This window comes from Chenopodium album, chromosome 12 (genome assembly GCF_948465745.1).
Source record: "Chenopodium album chromosome 12, dcCheAlbu1.1, whole genome shotgun sequence".
NCBI classification, from domain to species: Eukaryota; Viridiplantae; Streptophyta; class Magnoliopsida; order Caryophyllales; family Amaranthaceae; genus Chenopodium; species Chenopodium album.
The window spans coordinates 879,203-906,790 of record NC_137845.1 but is presented as its reverse complement, the minus strand read 5'-3'; the positions used below and the strand labels follow the sequence as shown (position 1 = coordinate 906,790).

Sequence of the window (27,588 nt, the reverse complement as noted above, 5' to 3'; positions counted from 1 at the left end):
TAGGGGGGTAAATTATCCGTTTCAGCTTTACACTACTGTAAAAATATCATACAATGTTCTAGTAGACTGGTAAAATAATCGTAATCAAACTATTAATATTTACAAACGTAAATAAGTATCACACTGGGATGCAAGCCGTAGTGGTCCGAGAACCCTAATCTATTCATGAGGTCAAGGGTTCGAAAACTGAAAGAAACATAAAAGTGTGTAATCTAAAAAATTAAATAAATATAAAGGCTGCATCATTTTTTTTCATTTTAGTAATTATGCACAAGTAAGTAAGTATAAACATGATTTGTGTGACCATGAAATTTACTCTATTAACATGCATACAACAAATATTTCCACATGCAAAAGTAATTATATATTACTTTCTATAACCATGCATGAGAGTTACCAAACTAAGTATCATAAATAAGGTATGTATTGATATCCTCATTTTTAATCAACATGGCTAATAATGTGGAGTAATTTTGTGGAGAAATATATTGTGAGTTTCTGGTATAGAGGATCCCATATGGGCAACTATAGAGCATACTCCTCAAAATATATTTTGTGAAGGAAATTGAATCTTTGTAAAAATTGGATAATCGGTATAAGTATACCTGATTGAAGATCGTGCTGATAACGTGTTATGAAATATATAGAAATTAGAGGATTAAGAGAAGAAGGTAATAAGAGAAGTATTACTACTTTTATGTATTACTCTTGGTAATATTTTTGTGCATCATACAAGTGAAATTACATGGCTATTTATAGTAGTAAGAACCACTATTACATTGTGGGCTATAACCTTAGAGGGTGGCAATTAGGGTTGGCTACTACATTAAATGCAATGAAGAATTGGAGTGTGGACATTCACACCTTGACTAATTTAATTAACTCTTAACATTTGTTAATATTTCATAGAAAAGGCATACAGTTTTTGAATGCAAAAATCACAATTGAATTAGGAAAACTAAACCAAATACAGAGAAACTATGGAAATGTCAAAAACTCAAAACAAAGCATTCATTGATCTTTTGGGAAGAAGGGCCAAAGGGTTTAAATTCAACCATCAGTGTAGAATTTCTAGCAGTAACAAACTTCGATCATACTAACGAGCAAAAAGCTTTCATTGACAGAGTTAAAATCCTTATAGTTGCACATCTGATCATGAGACAATTAATTTAACTGCCACAAGCAAGCAATATAAGAAACTAACCTTGATCTTCTACAAGGAGATCAATCCCAAAAAATTTAAACTGCCCATAGGGTCAAAAACATCAAATATGAAAGATGTCACTGATGATAAAATTAAGCAGAAAATTTTTAGCCATTTCATTCAAGAAAAATATCCCAGTATACTTAAAGCTCACAACAATTAAGATTGTACTACTAGTAGAGGGCAGTCAACAAAATTCAAATCCTACAACGCAACTCAGCCAAAAATGGTGATACAGACTGATTTAGAAGATGCGGTATGGCTTGCCCATGGTACTCTTCAGGTATAGGCATCGAACCTGTCAAAAATAGATCAAAGTTAGATGAACACAATTGAAATATGGTTAAGACGCAATGGTCTTACAGAATGGTAATCCCAATAAACAAAATTTGATGCACATGAATGCATGACTGACGTGTTTGTCTTGCAGCAAAGAACATCAACAGGGACTTTATATTGTATGAAATTCAAAGGCAAATCAGAAATACTCACGTTTTGCCAGTTCTTCTTCAACAGTGAAACAAGAAAGTTGACGCTCATTTGCACATTTTGGAAAATTTGCTTCTCTTCCATACTCAAGTTGCCAACAGCAACTCCCATGCAAAGAACTTTCTTAAGCTGAAACTTAACAGTTGCCTTGATCTCGTTAACTTTGTTCTCTAGGGGCTCCTGGTGGGTAACAAGTGTTGGGAACTTACCTGTATAAGCAATGTAAATAACAAATGAGCAAAACATGAAAGACGAAACAGATTTCACAACATGGAACACTGATAAATTAACATCATACTACAAAATTGTTCATATTAACTGAACCCAATATAAACAGATTCTAAACTTAGAAAAGCTTATGATTTAAATAGGACGTAAACCACATCACCATACTACTACCAACAAACATGAAACATACAAACCATTTTATATTTACTGCTAATAAAATATACTTGCCTGCCTTGTTAAGACCAGGTCCCAGCAAACGGGGAATCTGCTTAATGACTGCTTCAGATGCAAGGAAAGCATGGTACTTCTTTGCAAGCTTCTTCACCAACTTCTTGTTCTTGTTTAGTTTCTTCAATGCTTCTACATCCATCCACTCCAAACCAATTCTCTCAGCCTACAATCACATCAAAATAGCACAATGAGACACCAATCAGGACAAAGGTATAGTGAGCCTAAACCAAACATTACAATCACCAAAAGTGTGATAAGCACAAAAACCAAAATTTATTGAAAGCTGGAAAGAATTATATAATCTTGAAGACGTAAGGTAGCTTGAGAGGCATGATTTACTGACAACTGATAGATACAAGTCTAAACACTTCAGTAAAATGCTACATTCAGAATTTCCATAACAAGCATCTTATACAAGTTACTACTCAAATGCCTAAAGAGATATCTACAAGCATACATGCCATGATCAGCAGCTGATAACTGATAAAAACCTAGGTTATAATAGCACAGGTGACCATTGCCAGCCTTAATTCAAACAGGGTTTTTCATCCAACTTTATTGCTCAGATAACCAAATAGAAATCTACAACTACGAGCTAATTACCTCTTCCACATGTTGGGCATCTCCAAGCATGCAGACTTTCATCTTGGGACGAGGGATGTGTGGCAACTTAACAGAGCCACTGAAACGCTTGTCCTTTTGGGGATCATAATTCTTCAAGCCAATCTGGAGCTCAACTGTCTCTGTAAACTTGCGATTCTTCTCTTTGGCATCATTTGCAATCCCAGAGATCGCTTCTCTCACAGCTTCACTCTGAAGCTTACTGCAGAGAGAGTTAAAACACATAAGTTTAACTGAAGTGCAACAATCAAGTTTTAAGTGACAAACAAAGGATAACAATTTTAATAGCAAGGTCATATAATCTCAGTACTTACATTTCAAATTAGAAATGCATTTCTATTAGACTCATTGCCAAAGCTTTGCACTTATTAAGAATTTAGCTTAAAAGATCTTCATAACATGTTACTTTAAGCTTTTGCTTCACTGTAGTCAACAGTGAAAGATTACTTTTTTAACAAAAAATAATGTCAACAACCTTCAAACAATCTAGATTATACAAGATTAACTCACTTTAAGCTTGATTTTTAAGTAATGTAATGCAACCAGAATACACTGAAAGCAAATAAAGGTCGAAATCGAAAAGGTCTAACCTAAAATCAAATTGCTAACAACTAACGCCAAACAATCAAGTTTATCGAACAATAGAGATTATACAGTATGTAAGTTCAAGTACAACCTTGGTATTGAGTAGAGTACTGCAGCCAGTGATAAGTGAATAACAACATTGACATGCTAAAGTTAAAACTAATTTGAATAGAAAAATCAACTCACTCTATCACTATGTATTTTTAGGGTTAGCGCCTTCCAAAATCAATTAATTAAGAAATAAAGGTTTTAATGCACAAATTAAAAAACAAAACAAACTAATCAAGATCAACTAAATAACTTAAACAAATCATCGATTCATGTAATTTTGAAGCATTTCATATTCTCCCACATATAATTTTAGTATCACACTAACATTTTAAGATTTTCAAATGAAATATCACACATTTCCTAAACTAAATCATACAGAAAGAGTCACTAACAAAAACCCTAATCACACAAATTTAACCAGAAAGTAACATGAAATGAATCGATAAATAGAGTGCATATTGAGAAAAGTAGAGATCAGAAATGCAGAAAAATAGCATACCTCATAATTACAGCTTAAATCGAGCAAGGTCGAAAACCTGATTTAAAAAAAAAAAAAAAAAAAAAAAAAAAGAGAGAGAATCAAAGTTAAACGAAATTTAGGGATTGAAATAAACGCAGAAATTGCAGAGGAAAATGAGAGAGAAAAAGAGTACCGGAGAGAAGTGGCTAGGGTTTACGGCTGCTGCTAAGAGGAATTTGAAGTAGAGAAGAAGGTTTAAATAGGTTAAAGGTTTATTCAATTTGGGCCTTTTTATTTGGACTGTTGTTCGGGTTATTGATATGGGTTGTTTTAAATGTTAGCCCATTGTTCGATATGAAACTAGGGTAAATGGGTAACGGCGTAATTTTATTTTGTGCTTGCAAGTGTTGGTGTTGGTATGACTGTATAATTGTCATGGATAATCTGGGTTATGTTTGGTGAATACCTGATAATGTTAGCTGATTGTGTTAGCTGATTTTAACTAGTAGTTGATTATATTAGTTGATTTAAGTGATTGATTGTATTAGCTAAGACCATGTTCTCTTGACCTGTTGTGGTCTAAATTCTGATTTGCTTAGGTAACATCTATTATGTTAAAATAAGCTATGCTCATAAGCTCAAAAGAACAGGATCTAATTATATAAACAGATTGTATTAAAGTGTTTGTTATATGGTGTAGTTGAATTCTTATAGCTCATTTCTTTCTTAAACCATTATTAGTATGCAAAATGATAAATTAATGAGGACATTGACATATTTTATTGTGGTACGGTTTGGGTTTAGACAGTTTAGTGAGGGTATAATTTTAATTTACTAATATAAGCTAGTGAAAAACCTCTTCTAGACAACTTATTGAAAATGAGCTTATTTGATGGAATAAAGTTTGTGAATCAGCTCACCACCAAACAGCGGCCAAATAGTTTATTGTAATGGTTAAATAAGCTATTTTTGTCCCAATAAGCTCCTTAACAAACACCACCATTGTTTAGTAATTTTACTCACATGAGGTGAACTAGAGTTAATATTTCAAGAAATCTATTAAGAGTGTGTTCATTACTTTATTATTACTTATCTGAACGTATTCAAACTGTAAAATCAAATTTTATATCTTTTAAGAGTTCTTAAATTATTTTATATGAACTTATTAATCCTTAACCGAATTTATATTTACCAAGCAGCACACTGTGAGCCCAGTTGACACACACCAAGTAAACCCCTCACCGACGAGTAACCCCTCATTGAGTAACCCTGACCGAGTAACCCCTAACTGATTTAGTTCAGATCAAGTGAGTAACCCCGATAGTACTAACAAAGTAACACACATAATGGTTGGCCACGTGGTGTAGCCAGCCACATGTGAAAGTTTGTATTTTCCAAGTCTCTTTGTATCTAAAGAGTGCTTTAATTTGACTAACAAATGTGATAATGCACAACCTTGACCATTGATATATTCAATTGTCTATTAGCAACATTAATAAAAGTTGATATTACGGAAATATACATTGTCATTATTATAGTAAATAAACTCCATTAAATAACATTTAACCTATATATAAATTACACAAAATCAAGTCAAAGTCGCTATATAAAAAGCGCAAAAGCCAAACTGTTAAATACGGATCGGATCTGGGTTGCACCCGCAAACTGAGAGAGAGAGAGTCCACTTTATTCACAAGTGTAAAGGAGGTTCCATCACAAAATCATATGATAAATAGGAGGAGTAGCTCCTTAGCCTTATGAAGTATTTAACTCTTTCTTTTTTTTTTCTCTATATGGGACATTTACATGTGTTATTTTGATAAGATATACTTCAACACTCCCCCTCACATGTAAGGTCTCTTTAACTTAAGAATCGCTTGATTCAAATCAATTTGGCCCATAATACTTAATGGCATTAAAGATCCCAAACCTTTGGCCTGGCAATATACTCGAGCCATTACAGGCCCCATACCATGAACCTAACTCTAATACCATGTAGAAATTGATAAAGGCTCAAAGATAATACGGAGTACAAGATAATCTCAAAAGACATGACCAAATCAAAAGATGCATACAATAACATTAATACCCAATCAACCCTACAATTGAGGAGACAAGATCCCAAAAACATATTCTAATAATCCTAACACAAACGGATGCATTTAATTGTATATTGAAGGATTAATTGGAAATAGAAAAAGTATTGTGTAGAATGGATTCACGTGAGTCCAATCATACAAACAGAAAAAAAAATGTGAGAAATTAGATAATAGTGGTCAGATTTTAGATTATAAATATCATATATTAGATTATAAGTGTCAGAAATTAGATAATAATGGTCAGATATTAGATTTCTTTTGTTTGATAACATGTTATAGGGGTCAGGTATTAGATTTATTTTGTTTGATAATAGGTTATATGGTCAGGTATTAGATTTCTTCTGTTTGATAATATGCTAGTTTGGTCAGGTCTTAGATTATATTGGTCAGAGCAACCAACATTACATACCCCTTCAATTAACCAAGAGGATACGGTTCGTGACATTAATGGCATCAACCTTTTCTCCTCCTCAACTCTTTCTCTCTCCTCTTCTTCACCCTCTTCTTCAATTCCCCCCTAAAATCATTCACTCTCGTTCGATTTCTCTCTCCAAATCCAACACATTTGCAACTTCGGGCTTGTTCTCATTGACTTAACTGAACTTATTAGAGCTGAACTGAACTGAATTGAACTTATTAGAGCTGAACTGAACTGAACTAAACTGAAATGAATATTTTATGAGAGAAGGAAATTAGGAGCTGAACTGAACTTATTAAAGCTGAACTGAACTGAACTAAAAATAATCTGATGAGAACAGGGCCTTCTACTGCTCAATTCCTCACTAATTCACACGTTTCATTTGTTTTCCAGCAACCCCATCTCCTATTTTCTTCTCAAAACAGTGAAATTGAACCTTTTTCATTGGAAGACGCACATATTCTCTACCATAAGTGCCTCGAGTTGCTTAAATTGTCTGCGTGTTACGCCGATGCCGAGCTCGTAATAGCAGTTCATACATTGATTGTGAAGTTGGGAAAGGATAATTACTTGCTTAATTCGTTGATTACTGCCGACAAGGGACTAGGCAGTAACAGTGGGTGGGGGATGAATGTGTGCATTATAAACTGGACTCACGTGAGTCTGTTCAAACCTTCTCTTGAAAATAATGTAAGCATGCAAGCTCATATAAGTTATTACTATAACACAAATTCACAACTTTCCAAAAAAAATATAAAAGGTCAATTTACAACTAATACCAATAACGGCAATAAACGAGTATGCATTATCTTAAGCTCACTTGCCTATTTGTACGAGTATGCATTTTCTTAATTTTTCTTGCAATTGCTCTCGATTTCTTAATTTTTCTTACACTCACTTACCTTTTTATAGGCTCTTTCTCTTAATTATTCTTACATTTACTCTTTTTTTTTTCAAAGTTTTCTAAAATTAAGTTCCAGTAATGCTTGCTGCGGGTTTTGTAAGCTCGTTGAGGATTTACACAGACTATGCAAGGAAGGTGTTTATTCCTACTGTTCCAGCAGCTATGACCAGCAGTGTAGTGTGGAAATGTCCCCCTCAAGAATGCATTAAAGCCAACGTTGATGCCCACATCCCTGCTATTGGCAATGCGGGTCTAGGTGTGGTATTTAGAGATGCTGCTGGCAGCATTTTGTTGACTGGTACGAAGCTGGTTGCTCCTGCTACCCCTGAGTGTATCGAAGCCCAGGCTGTCAGATATGCTCTTAATCTGGCTAGACGATTTGGCTATAGAAATGTGTGCGTGGAATCGGATGCTATTAATGTAATTAAAGCTATCTCTTCTGAAATTAGTGGACGTGCCCCAATTCATGTCGTTTATAATGATATTAGATTAGATAGAGCGGGATTCAATGTTTGTCTTTTTTCTCATGTCAAAAGAAATTGTAATATGGTAGCCCACCTAGTTGCTAGGGAAAATAGGGGGGAATGAGGAATTTATTCGGTTTAGTGCTTTCCCTTAAAGTATTGTAACATTGGCTGAGATGAACTTATCTCAATTAATATATGGCTCTATTTTTCTTTTAAAAAAAAGTTGGAGAAAAGGCAGTACAATTTCTACCATTAATTTTCAACAAATTAAAATTATTTTTAATAAAAATTGATATATAAATATATAGTTTAAGACAAAATTTAACTAAATGGCAAATGAATATTTTTTAAATGATTGATATATTTTGTTAAATTTTGTGTTAAACTATATATTCACGTGCCATTTTGTTAAAGTTTGTCTTAAACTAATAATATTGGGGCATGGATATCCTCATTAATATCCATAATATGCTCATGCATACTTAGATCCAAGGTTAGTTGATTGGATTGAAATGAGGTTATGAGTAATGACTTATGAGGGTTAGTTATACTACTTATACTAATCCCTCATACTACTTGCAAGTAGCTAGTATGTGTCGATATGCCAAATAACAAATCTATATCTACATCTATCTATACTTAATATTTAAAAACTCAAACAAAAAAAGATACATGTTCTCTCCTATTACATTTTCCTATGTTCTTTTCCAATGTGCCACATGTGTTTTTACATCTTTAATTTTTTAATACATCATCTTTAACTCTTTCATTAAACACTTCATCTTTAGCTCCCCTTTTCAATTCAAACTTTTCCTTTTCTCTCTTTAATTAAGTCCTTCCACCTTCTTTCTTTCAAGCATAATTTCGAATCAAAGTCTCAAAAATTTAATTAATTTATTCATAATTTCGATTGCACATTGCACCCATAATGATTTATTGGTATTTCCTTACTCAACTCTCAGTGTAATTTTCTATGAGTAACCTGTGCATTTACACGGGCCAAAAGACTAGTTAACTAGTTATTTAGATCACCATAGTACCATACCATGCATATATGCTCCATCTATCTATATTTTTTTTATTATTAAAACTCATGGGATTAACATGCTAACGCCATGTGTACCCTTATTATTATTTGGTGCCACATGTGTGTCATCCTATGTGTAACACCCTTTTCTCACCATATTGAATTGCAATAACGTGTAATTAATTTTAAAACTCTATGATTTATTTACTTCAATAACTATTCATATGTATAACCTTCATATATTTATATACATTTGACATATTTTTATATATATATTAATGAAAGATAATAGTATAAATTATTATATTTTTCACTTACTCAATAATAATTGTTCAAGCCAATAACTAGTTATTATTCTAATAAGCTAAGTAGCTAACAAGATTCAACTACTCTCTTAAACAATAATGATTAACATTAAACACTGACGACAACACGTTATTATTATCATTAGCAGCCATATAGTCCTCTGCTCCTCTTAATAAGTCAATACTCTCAATACTTATTAGTATCATAATTAATAATTAATACACTCAAATTAAATTTAGTCTTTGCTCATACTTAGCTTTATATAAATCATCCATAATAGCTCATTCAAAATAAAATAAGAATGTAAAAACATGTTGGAGTAAAACATTTGCAATGAGTCTAGAGTAAAAAAAAAAGTTAAAAACGCTTAATATTATTACATATGAAATATTCCTTATTACCTGTGTATGTACTTAATTCATGTTCTTTACCTTAATAACATAATTTTTTTTTTTTTAAAAAAATCTATTATTTTAAGGGCATACTAAACCGAGTAGACATTTGCTATAAGCTTAGACTAATAATTTAAATACGCGTAATATATCATTGCATATTACGTATGTAGTTGTATAAAAGATGAAATAATATTCAACAAGTTATGGTAGTAAAACATGAACAATTCAGTGTAGACTCATTTCTAATTCAAAGGTAGATCAAGTCGACGTTTCTTTGCATCGCAATTCACAATGGACAAGCTACCAATCATCAATTAGCTTAAAAAATATCATCTTTTACAAACTGACATATAAAATGTTATCTAATGATATTCACACTAGACCAAGTCGACGATATTAAACATCACAATTGATAATCATTATTAATTTACCTAACAAATTTATTTTTCATCCACAAATTGCAACTTGTTGAAGTCGGTGATTTTATTTTTGAACTTAAATCGAATAATTTTTGCATAATAAGTTAATAATGTTAAACTCGACGCCTCTTGCCAGCTACTAATTGTATTTATTAAGGCATTTTGCATTTCAATAATTGATATTCGAAAGATTATTGTCGAATAAAAATGTCCACATTCACAAAAAAAAAAAAGGTAAAGTCAATGCGATTGTTATTGACAAAATCATGATCAAAAGTTGGCACCAATCCAAATATTTAAAAATAATTCAAGACTTAATCAATTTATATGTTTTAATGATATTATATCAAGGAGTGGACACTAATATGTTCTTATATAAAGCCCTAATGCAAACCATATTATCCACAAGGAACTCTTCCTTTCATTAGCATTCTCATACTTCATTCCTTTGAGTCATCCTCCACCAAAATGGCTTCCCATCGTTCCTCTTTAATGTCCTTCTTCCTCATGGCTTTGGTGGCGGTTTCATCTGCCACTGATTATTCCTACAACCCTACTCCGTCATACAAGGCACCATCTTATACCCCAGTGTATAAGTCACCTGTTTATACTCCATCACCAGTTTACAAGTCTCCGGTTTACACCCCATCCCCTGTGTACAAGTCACCGGTTTATACCCCTTCCCCAGTGTACAAGTCTCCAGATTACACCCCATCTCCTGTGTACAAGTCGCCAATTTATACCCCTTCACCAGTTTACAAGTCACCTGTTTATACTCCATCCCCGATTTACAAGTCACCTGTTTACACTCCATCCCCGGTTTACAAGTCCCCAGTTTATACTCCATCCCCGATTTATAAGTCACCTGTTTACACTCCATCCCATGTGTACAAGTCACCTGTTTACACCCCATCTCCAATTTACAAGTCTCCAATTTACACTCCATCCCCTATGTATAAGTCTCCAGTTTACACTCCCTCCCCTGTGTACAAGTCACCTGTTTACACCCCCTCCCCAGTTTACAAGTCACCTGTTCACACTCCATCTCCTGTGTACAAGTCACCCGTTTACACCCCATCACCTGTATACACTCCATCTCCTATGTACAAGTCACCCGTTTACACCCCATCACCGGTTTACAAATCTCCAGTTTACACTCCATCCCCTGTTTATAAGTCACCCGTTTACACCCCATCACCGGTTTACAAGTCTCCAGTTTACACTCCATCCCCCGTGTACAAGTCACCCGTTTACACCCCATCACCGGTTTACAAGTCTCCAGTTTACACTCCATCCCCCGTGTACAAGTCACCCGTTTACACCCCATCACCAGTTTACAAGTCTCCAGTTTACACTCCATCCCCCGTGTACAAGTCACCCGTTTACACCCCATCACCGGTTTACAAGTCTCCAGTTTACACTCCATCCCCCGTGTACAAGTCACCCGTTTACACCCCATCACCGGTTTACAAATCTCCAGTTTACACTCCATCACCAGTCTATAAGTCACCAGTATACACTCCATCCCCGGTATACAAATCTCCAGTTTACACCCCATCCCCTGTATACAAGTCACCTGTTTACTCTCCAGCTCCGGTCTACAAAACCCCTACATACACTCCAAGTCCTTCATACGGCTACTAATAAGAAATTAAATTACATAGCTACATGATTGTTTTAGTTGTTTTTGCTGAATTTTATGATAACTCCAATTGAGGAGTCGGGTGAAGTTGCTCCATTATGTATTGTATTGCTTTAAATTGAAATGAATAAATAATTATTCTGTTGATCGCGTGTTTTTATTTATTTATTTTTTTTTAAAATATTAACCCATATTTTTTTTTTTGGAAGAAAATATTAGCCCACTTTTAGTAATGCCCTAATTATGTACTTCGTACGAAGTGCTAACTAAAATAACACACGACATTATTAAAAGTAAATTTCCCCTCGTGAGGAGAGCTTCCTAATGTTTATTTCATCTTACCTTCTTAAAAAAAAAAAAAGTAAATGGAGTTAACAATAATCAAGTAATAATATCAAATATTCTTAAATTAGTTTTATTATTGCTCGTATAATTTCATAATATAACCCTGTATCTTTTTGTTTAATCGTTTTGCTTTAATTTAACAAATAAATATTTCTTAGTTTTTCTGTTCATATATAACCAAGTTAGCTCCTCTAATTTGTATTCCTAATTTTTCAAATTCCTAAATGTCGTCTGTATTAAGACAATGTTTTGTTTATTAATTTATTTATTTTTAAATTTTTTTATTCGTGATTTAGTGAACCGTACTTAATTAATTGGTTCAAGCTCGGCTGCTTTAGTTGCCAGCAATTAGATCATGAGATAATTAGATTAATTACAACTATTTTGCAGTCAAAATAACAATAGTCAAACGGATTAGTTCTGAATAAAAACATCCAAATTTGCTTAAGATCAGACAATGGTTGGTTCAATTATTCCTTAAAAACAAGATTCCGCAGATTAGTTTATACTGTATTATACGTAGTATAGCTATACCTAACGCATCTAATTTAAGATCGATCAAATTTTTTTAAGTTTTAATAGTAAAGTAAATCAAGGGAAAAGCCCTATGTATTAATTAATTAATACGAAATGAATGCTACGTATAAACCTAAGCAAATAATGATTCTATTGCACAACTTATCCTTGTTACAACAATTTTAAAGCAAATAATGGATCTAATTATGTACATATTTGTATAAGTTATAAATTGTTATTAATAATGTTCATTCCGAAAACTAATACTCCGTACATGCAGAGACAATAAGTTTACATGATTTCACGTGAATAATGCCAAAAGTAAAAATACGTTGAACGAAATTAAAGATTGAAACAAAAATTATACTTCGTATTAACTTTAGGTATCTATTCCTATGTTTTGCATTATTGTGTCAACATACAAAATGGATTGAAGATGTGATTGTGTTATTAATCCATTTAGTTTGCATTGTTTTCTTTCAAGTATACGGATGGAGTACTCCGTGTATGTTATTTTGTCATTTCATATTTTTATGTATGAAATATATTCCATTATTTTGACCCCAATTTTTTTTTTTCAAAAATTGTACTAATAAGCTTAATAATGTACTGCGGGTGCTTTTGAAACAGGTAATGAGTGATCTCGATCAATTTAGATTAAAGGCCACAGCAAACCAACGTACCTTTGTCCCCTCCTTTTATTATCAATAAAGGATTGGTTCTTATTTCACACTAAACTTTATTGAATATAGTCCATAAATTGTTCTTCTAGCACGTACGATGATCCTTGATAATCTTGATATGTCGTCCATATATATATGTATGATGAACATATTGATCGATCGATCCGAGTAACAAAATTAAGGATTTACATCCTACATCAACCAAACAAGGCCTAAATGAATTAAGAGAGGAATTATTTCATAAAATTAAAGAATAATAATGAAAAGTTTACACATTGTATTGTTTCCCTTCATGTCTAAAGGCCATACCATCCCTCTTCTAAACTTAACCAAGCTCATCCACAACCACCGCCCCGACGCGACCTTCACCATCTTCACCACCCCGGCTAATGAGCCCTTCATCTCGGTTTCTTTATCCTCGCTTATTCCGAATATTGTCACAATCCTCTCTCTTACTTTATCCACCTTTAACGACGACATCCCTCCAGGTGTCCAAAGCACTGACCAACAGTCAGCTTCCAAGTTTGGTATACCAAGATTAGTCTTTTATGGTTTTAACATGTATAACATGGTTATTTCAAGGGTTTTGTCCCAAAACGGTCTATTTTCGCTACTCGAATCCGATGATTGTGACCCATCATCGTCGATCCAAGTCCCGAATTTTCCGTGGATTCAAGTGAGTAAAGATGATATTGATAGCCCGTTAAATGGGTGGGATAACATGGAATTACTTATTAAATGTCGTAGTGCTACTTCAATGAGCTTTGGTTTGGTGGTTAATAGTTTCTACGAACTTGAACAACCTTTTGTAGATTACTTCAACTCGAATTTTTCGCCTAAACCTGGTGTGTTGGGCCGTTATGTTTGGTTGAAAAGTCTAATCGTAAGAAATCAGAGAAAGATGATTATCTTAGGTGGCTTGACACGAAGCACAATGAAGGAAAGGCCGTCCTATACGTAGCGTTTGGTACACAAGTTGAGTTCTCCCATCAACAATTAAAGGAAATCGCGCTAGGGCTAGAGAAGTCATGTGTGAACTTTTATGGGTTTTAAGGATAAAACCTAACCAAGAAAAAAAATGTTATGGGTGGATTTGAAGAGAGAGTAAAAGAGCAAAAGGAAATTCTAGAGCATGAAAGTGTGCATGGGTTTTAGAGTCATTGTGGGTGGAACTCGACAATTGAGAGCATATGTGCTAGAGTACCGATATTGGGTTGGCCTATGATAGTCAAACAACATTTGAACGTGAAAATGGTGGCCGAGGAGATTGGACTGTGATTGAGAGTTGAGTTTTGTGATGATGGGTTACAAAGAAGGTTTGTTAAGAGTGAAAGTTTGATAAAGATGGTAAATGAGTTGATGGAAGGGGAGAAAGGAATGAAGGTGAGGAAGAAGGTAAAAGAGGTAAGTGAGATTGCTAAAGAATCATTAGAAGAAGAAGGATCATCTTGGTGTAATCTTGAGACATTGTTGAATGAATTAGAGATGAGACAAGCCCAAATGTATGTGAAAGATAATGCGTAGGGTTTACTATCAAATTAGCTTGTTATGCGTAACTAATTATTGTTGGCATTTCTTATTTTGCAAAGTACTTTAATTTGTAGCTCTAATGTTGTCTTTTTGTATAAATAAAAGGTGATGGGAATTAGGTTTTTAGATTAAGCTAAATTATGTTGTAATAATTACCCATAAATTAACAGTGAAGTCTATGAAGACAATAAGTCAATAACTAAGCATGAAGAGATCGATTAGCACAAAAACAAGCAAAGATTTTAAGCCTATGTAATTTCCTTAATACCTTTTATCTTGTCCATTAGATAGATCGATATTGCCCTACTAAGTTTCACTTTTAAGGCCGAAACAAGCGATGTCGAGTCAATAGTTCCGTACACAGCATTATATATAATGCCTAAGTATGAGGCCAACATATAGTTAGTCTACCAAACAAACTTGTGCTTCAGTTAAAATAGCTGATCGTGCAATTCTAGAATTATGAGAACGTGAGTCGCTCTTTCAAGATGTCATATTTACTTGATCTTTTGAAAAATTCTCAATTTATAGTAAAACAGATAAGAGTTAATTCTATGTAATTAATATAATAAATTAAGTAAAATGTTCATAATTTTTTCAAAATGAAGACATGAATTATTATTATTATTATTATTATTATTATTATTATTTTGAAGGGAGTAGCCCCTTAGCCTTATAAGCGGACACAACTTTCTTATTTTTTCAATGTGGGATATACATCCCATGTCAATACAAACTCTCACTTATAAACTCAATCAATGTGGGACAACACACCACTCACATGTGGGTTTTCTCATGGGCTCAATGGGAGAAGACATGAAAGTTCACTATTCACACTTCATTATATATTTAGAATAATCAAATGACTTGTTAAGATAAGTTCACTATTTTACATTTTCGCATGACCTCTGATAGATGATATTGGATAATTAAGCAATTATTGTAAGTTTTTAACTCTAAAACAATTAGCTACAAGCCTACAACTGCATGCTTTGGAATAATTTGGGTGACATTTTATTTTCGATCACTTTTTTTGAAGGAATAATTTTCGAATCTTAAATGTCCAATAATTCAATAAAACGCGCCAATATTACTTCATTAGCAGCAAATAAGCAATTATTTTCCTACGCTCCTGCTAGTCTCCTACATGCATGTCGTATTGTCGTACATTTGAGATGAAATACTCGACCACTTCTTGTAAGATACGTAGTCCAATTATTATTATTTTAATGCAAAGTTTATAATTTAATTTTATCAACATATCTTCACATCACAATTCAATCAATCTAACAATATATCTTACATTTCGTTATATTTGTGATATTTTGTTTCTTATTATACACATAAATATACTTAATTTTCAACTAGTTTGGTGCAATGATATTGTTTACTAATGGTAAATTTGACCAATTAAAAGCTACCTAACTATTTTTCATATTATAATAATCCCCAATTGCAAATTTTGTCGGTGTTTTTATTTGAAGTTTTTATGCAAATTATTATGCTATTAGTAATAATTTTTATACGGATTCTGCTTAAAATTTATTAATTTACGAGGCTGCTTTCTTGATTGGCAGCTACTGAGCACTAATAATAATAACACCATTTGCATGTAGTCACTGGTAATTTGAACGTCCACATTCACATATAAAAAGAGTAAGTCAATCAATATAATTATTGGTTACATACATTCAAACAAGATTGAGATGACAAGGATAAACCTAACGAATCTATTATTAATTCATTTCATTGATTTTATATCAAGAAATAATTCAAAGACACATCTTATATAAACCCCATCTACAAACAAGGAATTCCACAACTCAAACTTCTTTTAGCAATTCTTTAAACACAAATCTAGTGAGTGAGTGTCATTGTTCTCGTTTCACAATGGCTTTCAATCGTCTTTCTTTCATGTCTTTTCTTCTCATGACCTTAGTGGCAGTTTCATCTGCTAGTGATTCTTATTCTTCACCGGTGTACAAGACACCAGTTTATACACCATCCCCAGTGTACAAGTCACCAGTATACACACCATCACCAGTATACAAATCCCCTGTGTACACACCCTCACCCATTCACAACTCGCCAGTGTACACACCATCGCCTGTATATAAATCCCCAAAGTACACACCATCTCCAGTCTACAAGGCTCCAGTTTATAGCCCAACCCCTGTATATAAGTCACCGGTTTATACTCCATCTCCAGTATACAAATCACCCGTCTACACTCCATCCCCTGTATACAAGTCACCAGTTTACACCCCATCCCCAATTTATAAGTCACCGGTCTACACTCCATCCCCGGTATACAAGTCACCGGTCTACACTCCATCCCCAGTATACAAGTCACCAGTCTACACTCCATCTCCAGTATACAAATCACCAGTTTACACCCCATCTCCAGCTCATAAGTCACCAGTCTACACTCCATCCCCTATATACAAGTCACCCGTTTACACTCCATCTCCAGTATACAAATCACCAGTTTACACCCCATCTCCAGTTTACAAATCACCAGTTTACACCCCATCTCCTGTATACAAATCACCAGTATACACCCCATCTCCTGTTTATAAGGCTCCAGTCTATACTCCATCCCCTGTGTACAAGTCGCCAGTATACACCCCATCACCTATTTACAAGTCTCCTGTATACACACCGTCACCTGTGTATAAATCTCCATCATACACTCCATCTCCAATCTACAAGTCCCCGATTTACACCCCATCACCAGTGTATAAGTCACCAGTTTACACTCCATCTCCAATCTACAAGTCACCGGTTTATAAGTCTCCCGCATACACCCCAAGCCCTCCTCCATATGGCTATTGAGGAAACATATGACTAAATAATGATTGTTCGCTATGCATTTGTTTTTGTTTTTTTTTTTTTCTTGCGACATGTTTAAATGTGTGTTTAAAAGTACCCCAAATAATGAGGGTTATGTTGAGTGAAATTAATTGTTGTTCTTATTTGTTGTAATACTTTCAGTTCGAAATAATGAATTCAAAATTCTATAATTTTTTAAAATTTTTGTATTTTATTTATTTTTTTTTTTTTTTTGTACTCTCTTCGTCCCCAAAACTTTGACCCTTTTGGTCTAATTTTAGTCTCAAAATAATCGACCCATTTGCATTAAAATACCCTCCAATTTACAACAATGTTTGTGCAAAATTAGCTTCCCCTTATAAAATTTTGTTTTTTCATGTATTTTTAATAATTTTTCTCTTTATTTTTTACAAACTCCATGTAAATTTATCTTTCTAATATGTTTTTATTTCTTTTTATTTAACTTTCTTAATAACCGCGAAATCAACTCAAAAGGGTCTAAATTTCGAGGACGGAGGGAGTAGATTTTGCCATCTGTCATAAAATCAATTTTTACATCACCATTATTGTTAAGTACGGAGTATCATTTTTTCCCATCAAAATCAATATGTAAAACAATGTGGTTTCCAAAAAAATTAAAAAAAAAATGTAAAACAATGTTACTTCTTAGACTTATAAAGTTGATTGTTGATTGAACCCGTGTTTGCTAATTATGAATTTATAATGAACAATTAATGATGAAATTAAGAGTAATTGCTCTACCTGGCAGTCTGGCACAGAAAACTTGATAGGCGGTCGCACACCTACCAAAAATAATACCTAACTAAACCTCCTAATATGTAGTAGAGTAAGTCAGGGTCGATCCCACAGAGAAGGTAGTGTCAATATTGGATTACTATGAATTAAAACTAGTCGAGTAAATCAAAATAGGGTTGAAAATATTATACTTCTAAAGCAGGAAAATCAAATAATAAAAACATCTAGAATTAAGTATCACCACTAGCATAATCAATACAAGACTAATTCTTACCCCAACCAATTAATTATATGTTCACAAGGAAAAGTAATCCCTAGATAATACCAAAGGTTTCTTTCGAGTTATCAATGACTTCTCTAATAACAATCAAGCCTATTTTCATGGAATCATGCAAATTAGAGACATTAAGCACATTACTCTAACTTCCTAATCATTCATTCAACTATTTTCATGATGAACTTCAAACCCTTAATTAATCTATTCGATTCCGTTAAAACCCAACTTTCGTTGCGATTAAAACAAAGGAATAATAACAACACCAATTATCTCTAATCTAGTATTGGCATAAGCACAATTAATTAAGCATGAACAATATAACAATTAATTGAGAATTTAAAAGAACAAATCAAGTATTAAACATGGCTAGGGTTCAACCTAACCCTAGAGAATAGGACTAGAATAACATAATAAAAGAGAATTAAGCAAAAAAGAAAATTCTCAAAAGAACAACTAACTGGCCTCCTATATGGGGTTGCTGCTCCTAGTTATATATCATGCGGCTACCCAGACCTCTCCCTTCACTAAAGTCATAAAGATCTATATATAAAAACAAGCAAGAATATTAGGGAAGTTAAGTGGAATTAGGATTCCCTAAATTCGGCCCAAAATTTATCCAAAACCCTTCTCAAACGCTATCCAAGAAGAGGCCGCAGACATGTTGCGGTGTGATGCCCCAAGCCGCGGGTAGGCTGCGGACTAGACTGCCACCACGCTTCTTCTTAGGTCCTTGGTGAGCTGGCCGCGGGTAGGCTGCGGCAGACTGTTGCAAGCCGCAATCGGGTTGCGGAGTAGGCTGCCATGCCATGCTTGGTGCCACAATGTTATTGCCATATATTGTATTTAGCTTCACAAGAGTTCCACAAATGTTGTGAGCAACTTATAACACTTTTATTCCATGACCAAGCTACAATGCTTATCGTAAGTGCAACACCTCCAACTTGAATATCCTTGCTAATATAAACTTTCGAGCAAAAACCTACAAAACAAAGAAAAAAGAACTCGAGTAGAGCAATAACCGAAATATATAGTAAAATGATGATCAACTAATTAAATGCAGGGAGAAAATACGACAAATATCATACAAATATGGCATATAAAACATGTATTTTATCGTGTTATCAAAACTCTTACAAATAATGATCAAATTGAGCAACTAAAATGAGACGAAGGGTTTATAAGAGTAATTGCTTTTTTGCTTTATCTTGTTCAGATTGGGCGTACTTTAGGTTGGTTCACAAGTCTAATTGGGGGTTTTTTTTTAAAAAAAAAAAAAAAAAAAAATCTGTTGTACTCCCTCCGTCCCTAAATTACATTCTTGTTTGGAAATTTACACAGGAATTAAGGAGGAAAGAATAAGACAAATAACAATAATTAGATAATGCAATGGGAAGTACAAAATATTAAATAATGTTTTTGAGTAAAACAAAGATAGATTATTGATTACTCATGACATGTCATCAATAACGTGCTCCTAATTGAACCAATCACATGCTCCTAATTGAACCAATGCAAAAAAAAAGGACCAATCACATACTCCTAATTGAAAATTTTTAACCAATCATATTCATTGTAATTTGGCACAAGGATTCTGAAAAATTAAAGGCTGAAAAAGTACATTAGCCAACCAAACATTAAAAGTGGAATGTAAATACATTAATTATACACTAAAAGTACAACTGAAAAAGAGAGTGTATTTGAGATATTTAGAAAAAAAAAAAAAAAAACTTATTAAAAATAGAAAGGTGGAATGTAATTTTAGAATACCCAAAATAGAAAGGAGGAATGTAATTTAGGAACGGAGGGAGTAATTTTTTTTTTTTTAAAGACATTAATCCTCAAGCAGTCTCCTCTATTTTATGTTTTCTTCTTTGTAGTCTATCTCCTCCTTTCATCTTTTGGCATCATAAGCAACAACAGATTCAATACAACTATGACAAGCATAATCAACATTAATACCAAGCAAATTGCACTAGTCATTAGATTTTGAAAAAATTGGATGAAAAAAGATACGAGGAAGAATGGTTAATTGGTGCGAGAGAATTGCAATTGAAGAAATTGGAATTGGAAGAAAAAAGATTATTTCAATTTTGAATAGTAATTTCAATTGAAAAAAAGCATAGTATATCATAAGAGAAGCTATGAGAATGGGAAACAGAGAGAACAAGCAGCGTCATTTTGATTCCAGAGTACCGTGCACATTATACTTCAGGAGTATACTAGAAATTGCGCAAAACTCCTCCCCCCTTCTTTAATCATCAATACTGTAAGTGTAAAAAATAAAATGTCAAATTCTCTAAAAATCGAAGTATATAGATGATGACCGGCTTTCTAAAATACTCCTAAATGGGGGAGGAAAAGAAGACATGAAAAAAATGAGCAAGGATAATATAACAATCATAACAATATTCAAAAACAATAGCTTTGTCTACTATTTCCAGGGCCGATTGCAAATCAGCAGCCACCAAAAAAAAAAAAAAAACACTAACTTTTAATGTACTTTTGTGCTAAAATGCCCTTTGTCACAGCAACAAAATGTCAGAGAGAATCTATGATGATTTCCTAATATGTCTGCTTCATTGTAGGAGTGTGAATAATACCACAACCTTGCTGTTGCTGCTACCGTCTTTATCTCCTAGCTATCATGTAATATGTGCTATTAATGTAGAAGTCGGTCCAAGGGGAGTTGCATATAAAAGAAAACATGTCATCTACTTAGCTCCATCCAAATTACACTTTTCTCATCCTAAACTAGTCTTACAGCCTCAGAAAGAACAAAATTGATGGCTCGCCATCTTTTTTGCTTCATGTCTTTGATACTTGTGTTCAGAATGGCTGTTGTATCTTCTGCCAGTGAACTTGACAACGGTTATATCCCAAACCCAGAAAACAACATTCCAAATAACCAACCAAAACAGCAGGACAACGGCAACCCTGTGGACAGTCCAACAAATTTCAACATACCAATTAAATCGGAACCCAAACCAAAGGTACCTGTGACTTCACCATCACCAGAGCACAAGAAGCCTAAGTACAACCACCCATTACCAATCTACAAAAAACCATTTCCCACCCCATTGCCTGTACATAAGAAGAAGCCAATATACAAGAAGCCCATACATATTCCGAAGCCTATCTATATTCCAATTTACAAGAATCCAACTAGTGATACTCCTGCCCAAGCTCCAGCTCCAGCTCCAGCTCCAACTGAGGATGATTATCCTGAAAACCCTCCATCTTCACCTCCATCTTCATCTTCATCTCCACCTCCATCTCCATCTCCACCTCCATCTTCACCTCCATCTTCATCTCCACCTCCACCTCCACCTCCACCTCCACCTCCACCAACCCAATCTCCCACAAACGGAGCACCTCCACCATATAAGTCACTAGACTATATTCCAGCTCCAGTATTTGACCCTCCAATTAATGACCCCTCTCGTTGAGACTAGTTCATTTCTCATGCTACATATCTCTGGCGTTTACAACTTTACATAATATCCATTATAGCTCTTCCATCGAAACCTCAAATTCGGCTATCAAAATATTGTACTAGGAAGAATATACTAGTGTTTTTTCTCTGAAACTGAGAAGTTACTTCTTTGAGTACAAGGAATGGAAAAAAAAAAAAAAAAATATTCTTTATCTTTTAAATTAATTTGTGTAAGGGAATTAGTCAGTGTTATATGTACCTTTTCATATAATGAAAATAAACATCAATAACTATTTTGCAAATTCCGTCTATTATATAACCATAGATAGCACTCAAAACAGGCCATGTTACATTGCTTTGATCATCTTAAGGTCAGGAAGTTTTCAAAGGGAGCACTTTAAAACATACACATGTCAGAAGCAATTGCAAATTTATCACATAATATTTTTCTCAAATCCCTACTTGGAAGGACGAAAATGAGGTAACAATGTAAGAGCTGATTCTTAGAAATTTATAGAGTATCTGATTCTGAAGAATATTCCCTTGCAATGCAAATTTAAGTACTTGAAAGTGGCAAGGTTTCAACACCTTCTACCCTAAGTTCATATTGAATGTATAAAATCCTACATACAGTATGTTAGAAGAGTGATATTAGTGTGCTAAGCACATTAACTATTGCAACTATAATAACATAAATTTGCAAGTTTAACTCTAAAAAATCATATTGGACAAACACAATGAGACAGAGGAATTACGTGTAAGAGGTTTGAAATAAATACTAAGCCCCTCCACTAGTTTTGCAGTAACTTTAATATTGGTTATTTTATGTCCCGACTAATCTTCCTACGAGTATTACATTGCAAACACCCACTATAGAGTTCAAGTGAGAACAAATTAGACTACCATTTTCAGAAATCGTTTACAGAAAATTATTTGCAGATAGTCTCTCTAAATTTAGGCAGTGATTAATTTCAGGAAATTGAATATCTACTTACATGTGATGCAAAAGCTGCTGTCACACTGACAGATTCTAAGAAGAAAAAAAAGTCTAGCTGATTTCCATAATAATATCTTAACTATAAGCCACGAAAATTGGAGAATATCGTTTTCATATTTTATGAACTGATAACAGCTAAAAGCCTGAAAACAGCTACTTAGAATCAATAGACACAAAATTAATCTCTTGCTGTCATGCTATGCATTTACACACATATTACTAAATAATCTCAACTTGAAACAAACCTGGAACTTTCATCAGCATGGTCTTGCATCTTGTAAGGCCTTCAATTCATTAATGGAGGTAAACGACAGGGATCCCTGTTTTTGGGGGTACACACCATGAATTTGTCGAGGATAGTCAGTAAAAGTGGGATAAAAATCAAAAGGCATGAAATTCACTCGCTCTTAACCCCATGATACATGTGCTGGATGAATATTGAAGAAGCACGGAAACCAATTGCACCAAGCATTAAGAAACAAGCATAACAAATGCAAGCGTTGTAGCCCAGGAAGAAGCACAACTGCATGAAACCATCCATATGTGACCTGGCATAGAAGTATATACAATACACAAACATAAACATAGCTGTTGATCCACCACGTAATACCGACCTGCAGAAATAGAAGAAAAATTTAAGCTTTGGCCACTTTGAATGATGAGAAAGTTAGCAGCGACTATAACAGGAGGAAAATACAAAGTTAAGGCATCCTGGAAGAAAATAAGGCTACTTGTAAGAAAAAAATGTTCTCTATATTTGTATTTGGTTCAAAGGAAAACAACTTGAGCAAAATTGTTACTTGATGGAAAGCGATATTTTAATGGAATTTAGATTTTGCACTTAATTGTCCATCGTTTGGCTCATTGTTAGAAGAGAAAAGGACAAAGGGAAAGAAAGGTGGAAGAAAATGATTTTCCTCTCAGCCATACAGAGCCTCCATGCTGCATGAATCAAGTAAGCAACAATGGAATATAAACAGCATACCTCCACCACCATTCAGGGTCTTCCACAGAAAGTTGAATGTATGTCAAACCAACACTTAATATAGCAGTCAGTAAGACAAGGATTGAGAAGCTGATGAGCAGAATGCTCGGCAATGTAAATAGTTTGTAGCTCCACATGCTTGCATATAGCAGATGCAGCTCCACGAGAACTGCACTGAAAGGTAAGAGACCACCCAGAAACATCTGAATGTGGATTTTTCTATACCAATTTAATGGAGGAATCTCTCTCAGATACTTCTTGGTAGAAGGCACGACTTTTGTACATCTATAACGACATCCAACAATCCCTCCTAATGCAAGAAGTGGGGCAGTAACAAATGTATGAATGAGAAACATCACAACAATGGTGCCAAAAGGTAGAGCAGCTGTAGACCCATATGATACCGCTACTGTATTAAGGATAGAAAGTACTAGTGCCAATGGACCCATAAAGAGAATCCCTGACAGGAGGACACTTCTTTCCTGCAAAATTAATTTATGTTCATTGAACCATTGAAAATATTGTAATACTCCCATCCCTAAACAATAGCCCACATATTTGATCATTTTTTAGAGATGTTATTATAAGTAGCATTTATTTTATGAACTTTTGAATATACACCATATCAATGTTGTGTTTTCTACTTTTCTGATTAATATTATCTTTTGAGGATAGTATGGGAATAAATGGCCTGTTATTTTGACATGGTTTGAAATAGAAAGGTGGACTATTATTTAGGGATGGAGGGAGAACATAGCCGGTCATATATGAATCACCCATGCTGCCATACATGCCGCACATAGAAAGAATAGGAAAGAGGGGAACACGACTGTAATTCAGATGCACTTGAGATAGAGATTTTTACCCATCCAGTTTCGGAATATTGGCAATGAAATGAAGCAGCAGTATAACCTGCAACTGCAGACGTTACAGTGTAAATGACAACAACAGCTGTCCATAAAGTCCCATGGGTATATGGCACTAGAAGACCGAGGGAGGTTAATACAAACAAACAGCAAAACCTGAAAAGGTTCATATATAGGTTAGTAAGTTACACCAGGAGTGCTGCAGCAGACAAGTTATTGCAGATGTTCATATTCAATATGCTGGAAGCAAATAGGTCCAATAGAACAACACTACCATGCAGAATGCAGATTAGACTTGATAAGTCTACACATAAATGTTTCACATATTTAATGCAAGTAACAAGTATCAGAGCACAATGATCCAATTAGTTTCCTTACACAAGAAAAAGTTGAGTGCCACAGCCAAGCACAGCACAAAAGAGAGACAACAATGTCGGGCATCTGAAAACATCACCCTCAATGCACGCCCATCCAATCTCTCTATTGTCTTCATCTCCGTTTGAATACCTAGAGTACAAAATGATTAATTGTCGACCAAGGAGAACCTAGAGCCCTGTCTGAAAACAAAAAAAAAATTTAAGCAACAGTGCAAGTAATGACTGGCTGCTAAATTACTTTCTTAAATCATTCTTGATATTCCACCAATATAGAAAAGCCAGTAATCCCATTGATAGCAAAATGATGACAGCTGAATTAATGACTGAAAACCAGTGAAGTTGCTGAACTGGTGAGAGCAACGATGCCTTTGAATATCTTCTCATTCTGTTTGCAAATCGGATTGATGTTGCATTCCAATTTGCTGAGTAAGTAAACTTTACATTTATTGCAGCATCTTCAGTTATGTCAACAACATGATTGGGATCACTGAAAGCGTGCACTTCTATAACATTATTGTCATTATATAAGACATCTAACTGAACATGTGTGAATAGATAGGATCTTGACCCTTTCATGTAGGGGTTCAAGCTCTCTCCTTCAACTTTCCCAATGAATCCCCAAAATGGGATGTCATCAAAGAACATCTGGAAGTAATAATCCCTCTGAATTGCATCACGAAATTTAACAAGTTCCTCACTTCCAAGTATAGTGGAGCACCATTCCTCTGCTATTTTCATTTCCTGGAATCTTATATCATATCGTGTGTTTGTCAGACGATCACCACTTAAAACTTCGCCAAGTGATTCCTTTCTTCTGATTAAAGGATCTACAGCCAGGAGATGAAGACAATTCAGCTACGGCATCAGAGCTCTTTTCAATGATTTGTTTTGAAACTGAAGCACTGATTTAGTAGAAAATCTTAAAAGACTAACAAGACTATACATACTCAGACTGAATATATTTTGCATACAAGAGGTCATTTCAAACATATCAAGAGATGCACTTATACTAAATAAGACATGAGAATCTGTCATTTTAGGTGCATTAACAGAAAGATTGCAGAGCCGAGCCACATTTGATACATCACAGGAGAGGATAATGAAGCAAGCCGTCTTGCAGATCTCCGGGAAATAGCTCAAGTTTTGAAATGCAGAGGTAAGAACTAAGAAAGGATTGTGTAAACTACCTAAGAAAAGTCTCAGTATCTTGAATTACATCCATTGCAAAGGCAGCTAATTAGCACCATAATATGTGCTATACAGCCCTTCACCCAGTCTCACAAGAGTAGTCATCAAACCCGGCTACTAATGATCAGATGCCATATTGCTCTGATTATACTTGACAACTATATTTCTGCTTCTAAAACTGTTTATCCTTCCACACTTAAATATATTATCTTAAGAAAGCCCTAATATAGTTACGATAGCACAAATTGCAAGGCTATACATCAGTAAACTGACAGCTGAAATTCAACTTACTTTACTAAGTTCGAGTTCACAGGCTGCATGATAGTAATTGCAAACATATGTATAACAAATGATGTTAATTCAACCTTCTACCCAATTAATGACAGAAAATGCACTAATTGTTATAAGACTATTAGCCAACCTGGACGGCAGAATGGTAAATCGAAATATTCGTACGCCTCACTGCAAAAAGACAAAGATTCATATCAAAATTCCCTCACAAAAGTATTAACAATGCTAATCCTGCAACACTTTTCTGCAACAGAACTACAGACCTAAATTATATTTCCAACAGAACTATATAAGAAACAATGAAATCGAACTCGAAATTTTACCAAAGTCAGATGCCACATTGCCAATTGCAATAACAAGTCCAGTAGAAAAGTTTGATAACTGAAACAAATTTGTCTCAAAAATCTTCTACATACAAATTATTACACCAACAAGATCAAAATTTTGAATCCGGGAATGTAGCAATCGCCAAAACAGTGAAAACACTAAAGAAAAAAAACATTAGCCATATCCTCAAAATTTCTGATTTATTAACCCCATTAATTGATTAATTAAAGAAACTATTACCATTCAAAAATCACTAAAACTTAAGAATACTATATTCTCAAGAAACAATTCTCCAATAAACTCAATAAAATGAAATTTGGGAACAAATTATAAGTTTAAATTACAAAATAAAAATTAGAAGATGGTGGGTACCTGGGATTATTCAAAGGGCCAACTTTGTTGACAAAAATAGGGATTTGATCGCCCACATTGTAGTGGTGATTGAAGGAATAAACTGGAGGAAAAACCCAGAAATTAATCACTAAAATCAGCAATAAGTTTGGGATCATTGACATGGTTAACTAGCTTCTTTGATCTTTCTGACAGTGACAGTGTGTCAGATTGAGAGAAATCGTTTGAGGGTCACCGTAGAAATGACGTTCATAGGAGTATATTTTACGGAGTAACTGATTTTTAGCT

General features: G+C 34.1%; 2 protein-coding genes and 2 pseudogenes across 3 annotated transcripts; 2 read left to right on the top strand and 2 right to left on the bottom strand.

The window, feature by feature from the left end:
- Positions 1-17,568, top strand: part of LOC145569947 (uncharacterized) — a 29,568-nt pseudogene extending 12,000 nt beyond the window's left edge.
- On the bottom strand, positions 1,271-4,146 carry LOC145569946 (large ribosomal subunit protein uL1). The gene is made up of 6 exons (XM_081628918.1): positions 4,063-4,146; positions 3,909-3,945; positions 2,756-2,975; positions 2,150-2,315; positions 1,697-1,902; positions 1,271-1,502 (listed from the first exon to the last, which is right to left on the bottom strand). Exons 2-6 carry the CDS (start codon positions 3,911-3,913, stop codon positions 1,449-1,451), a joined length of 651 nt encoding a protein of 216 aa, XP_081485044.1. The 5' UTR covers positions 3,914-3,945; positions 4,063-4,146; the 3' UTR covers positions 1,271-1,448.
- On the top strand, positions 13,288-14,614 carry LOC145571430 (UDP-glycosyltransferase 90A1 pseudogene; annotated as a pseudogene).
- Positions 17,569-20,676: 3,108 nt separating the features above from the next.
- LOC145569948 (transmembrane 9 superfamily member 5-like) lies at positions 20,677-27,542 on the bottom strand. Of its 2 annotated transcripts, XR_014096355.1 has the most exons (8): positions 27,322-27,542; positions 26,753-26,793; positions 25,382-25,970; positions 25,145-25,273; positions 24,766-24,922; positions 23,901-24,382; positions 23,161-23,529; positions 20,677-20,749 (listed from the first exon to the last, which is right to left on the bottom strand). XR_014096355.1 is itself a non-coding variant. In XM_081628919.1 (7 exons), the coding sequence occupies exons 1-7, from the start codon at positions 27,462-27,464 to the stop codon at positions 23,313-23,315; spliced, it is 1,758 nt and encodes a 585-aa protein (XP_081485045.1). In that variant the 5' UTR covers positions 27,465-27,542; the 3' UTR covers positions 21,918-23,312. The 2 variants fall into 2 exon arrangements, 1 of the variants encoding a protein (XP_081485045.1); XM_081628919.1 differs by lacking the exon at positions 20,677-20,749 and having other exon boundaries at positions 21,918-23,529.
- Between the last annotated feature and the right edge of the window lie 46 nt (positions 27,543-27,588).

Bases quoted from the DNA above. Each gene is read 5' to 3' on its own strand.
- LOC145569946 (XM_081628918.1), bottom strand. The intron at 1,903-2,149 runs GCAAGTATATTT...TTGCTTATACAG, and splicing joins ACCTGGTCTTAACAAGGCAG to GTAAGTTCCCAACACTTGTT. The intron at 1,503-1,696 runs GTGAGTATTTCT...TATTTTTGACAG, and splicing joins TGAAGAAGAACTGGCAAAAC to GTTCGATGCCTATACCTGAA.
- LOC145569948 (XM_081628919.1), bottom strand. From the start codon at position 27,464: ATGTCAATGATCCCAAACTTATTGCTGATTTTAGTGATTAATTTCTGG. The intron at 26,794-27,321 runs GTACCCACCATC...GTCTTTTTGCAG, and splicing joins GGCCCTTTGAATAATCCCAG to TGAGGCGTACGAATATTTCG. The intron at 23,530-23,900 runs GTATGCTGTTTA...CTATTTCTGCAG, and splicing joins GACCCTGAATGGTGGTGGAG to GTCGGTATTACGTGGTGGAT.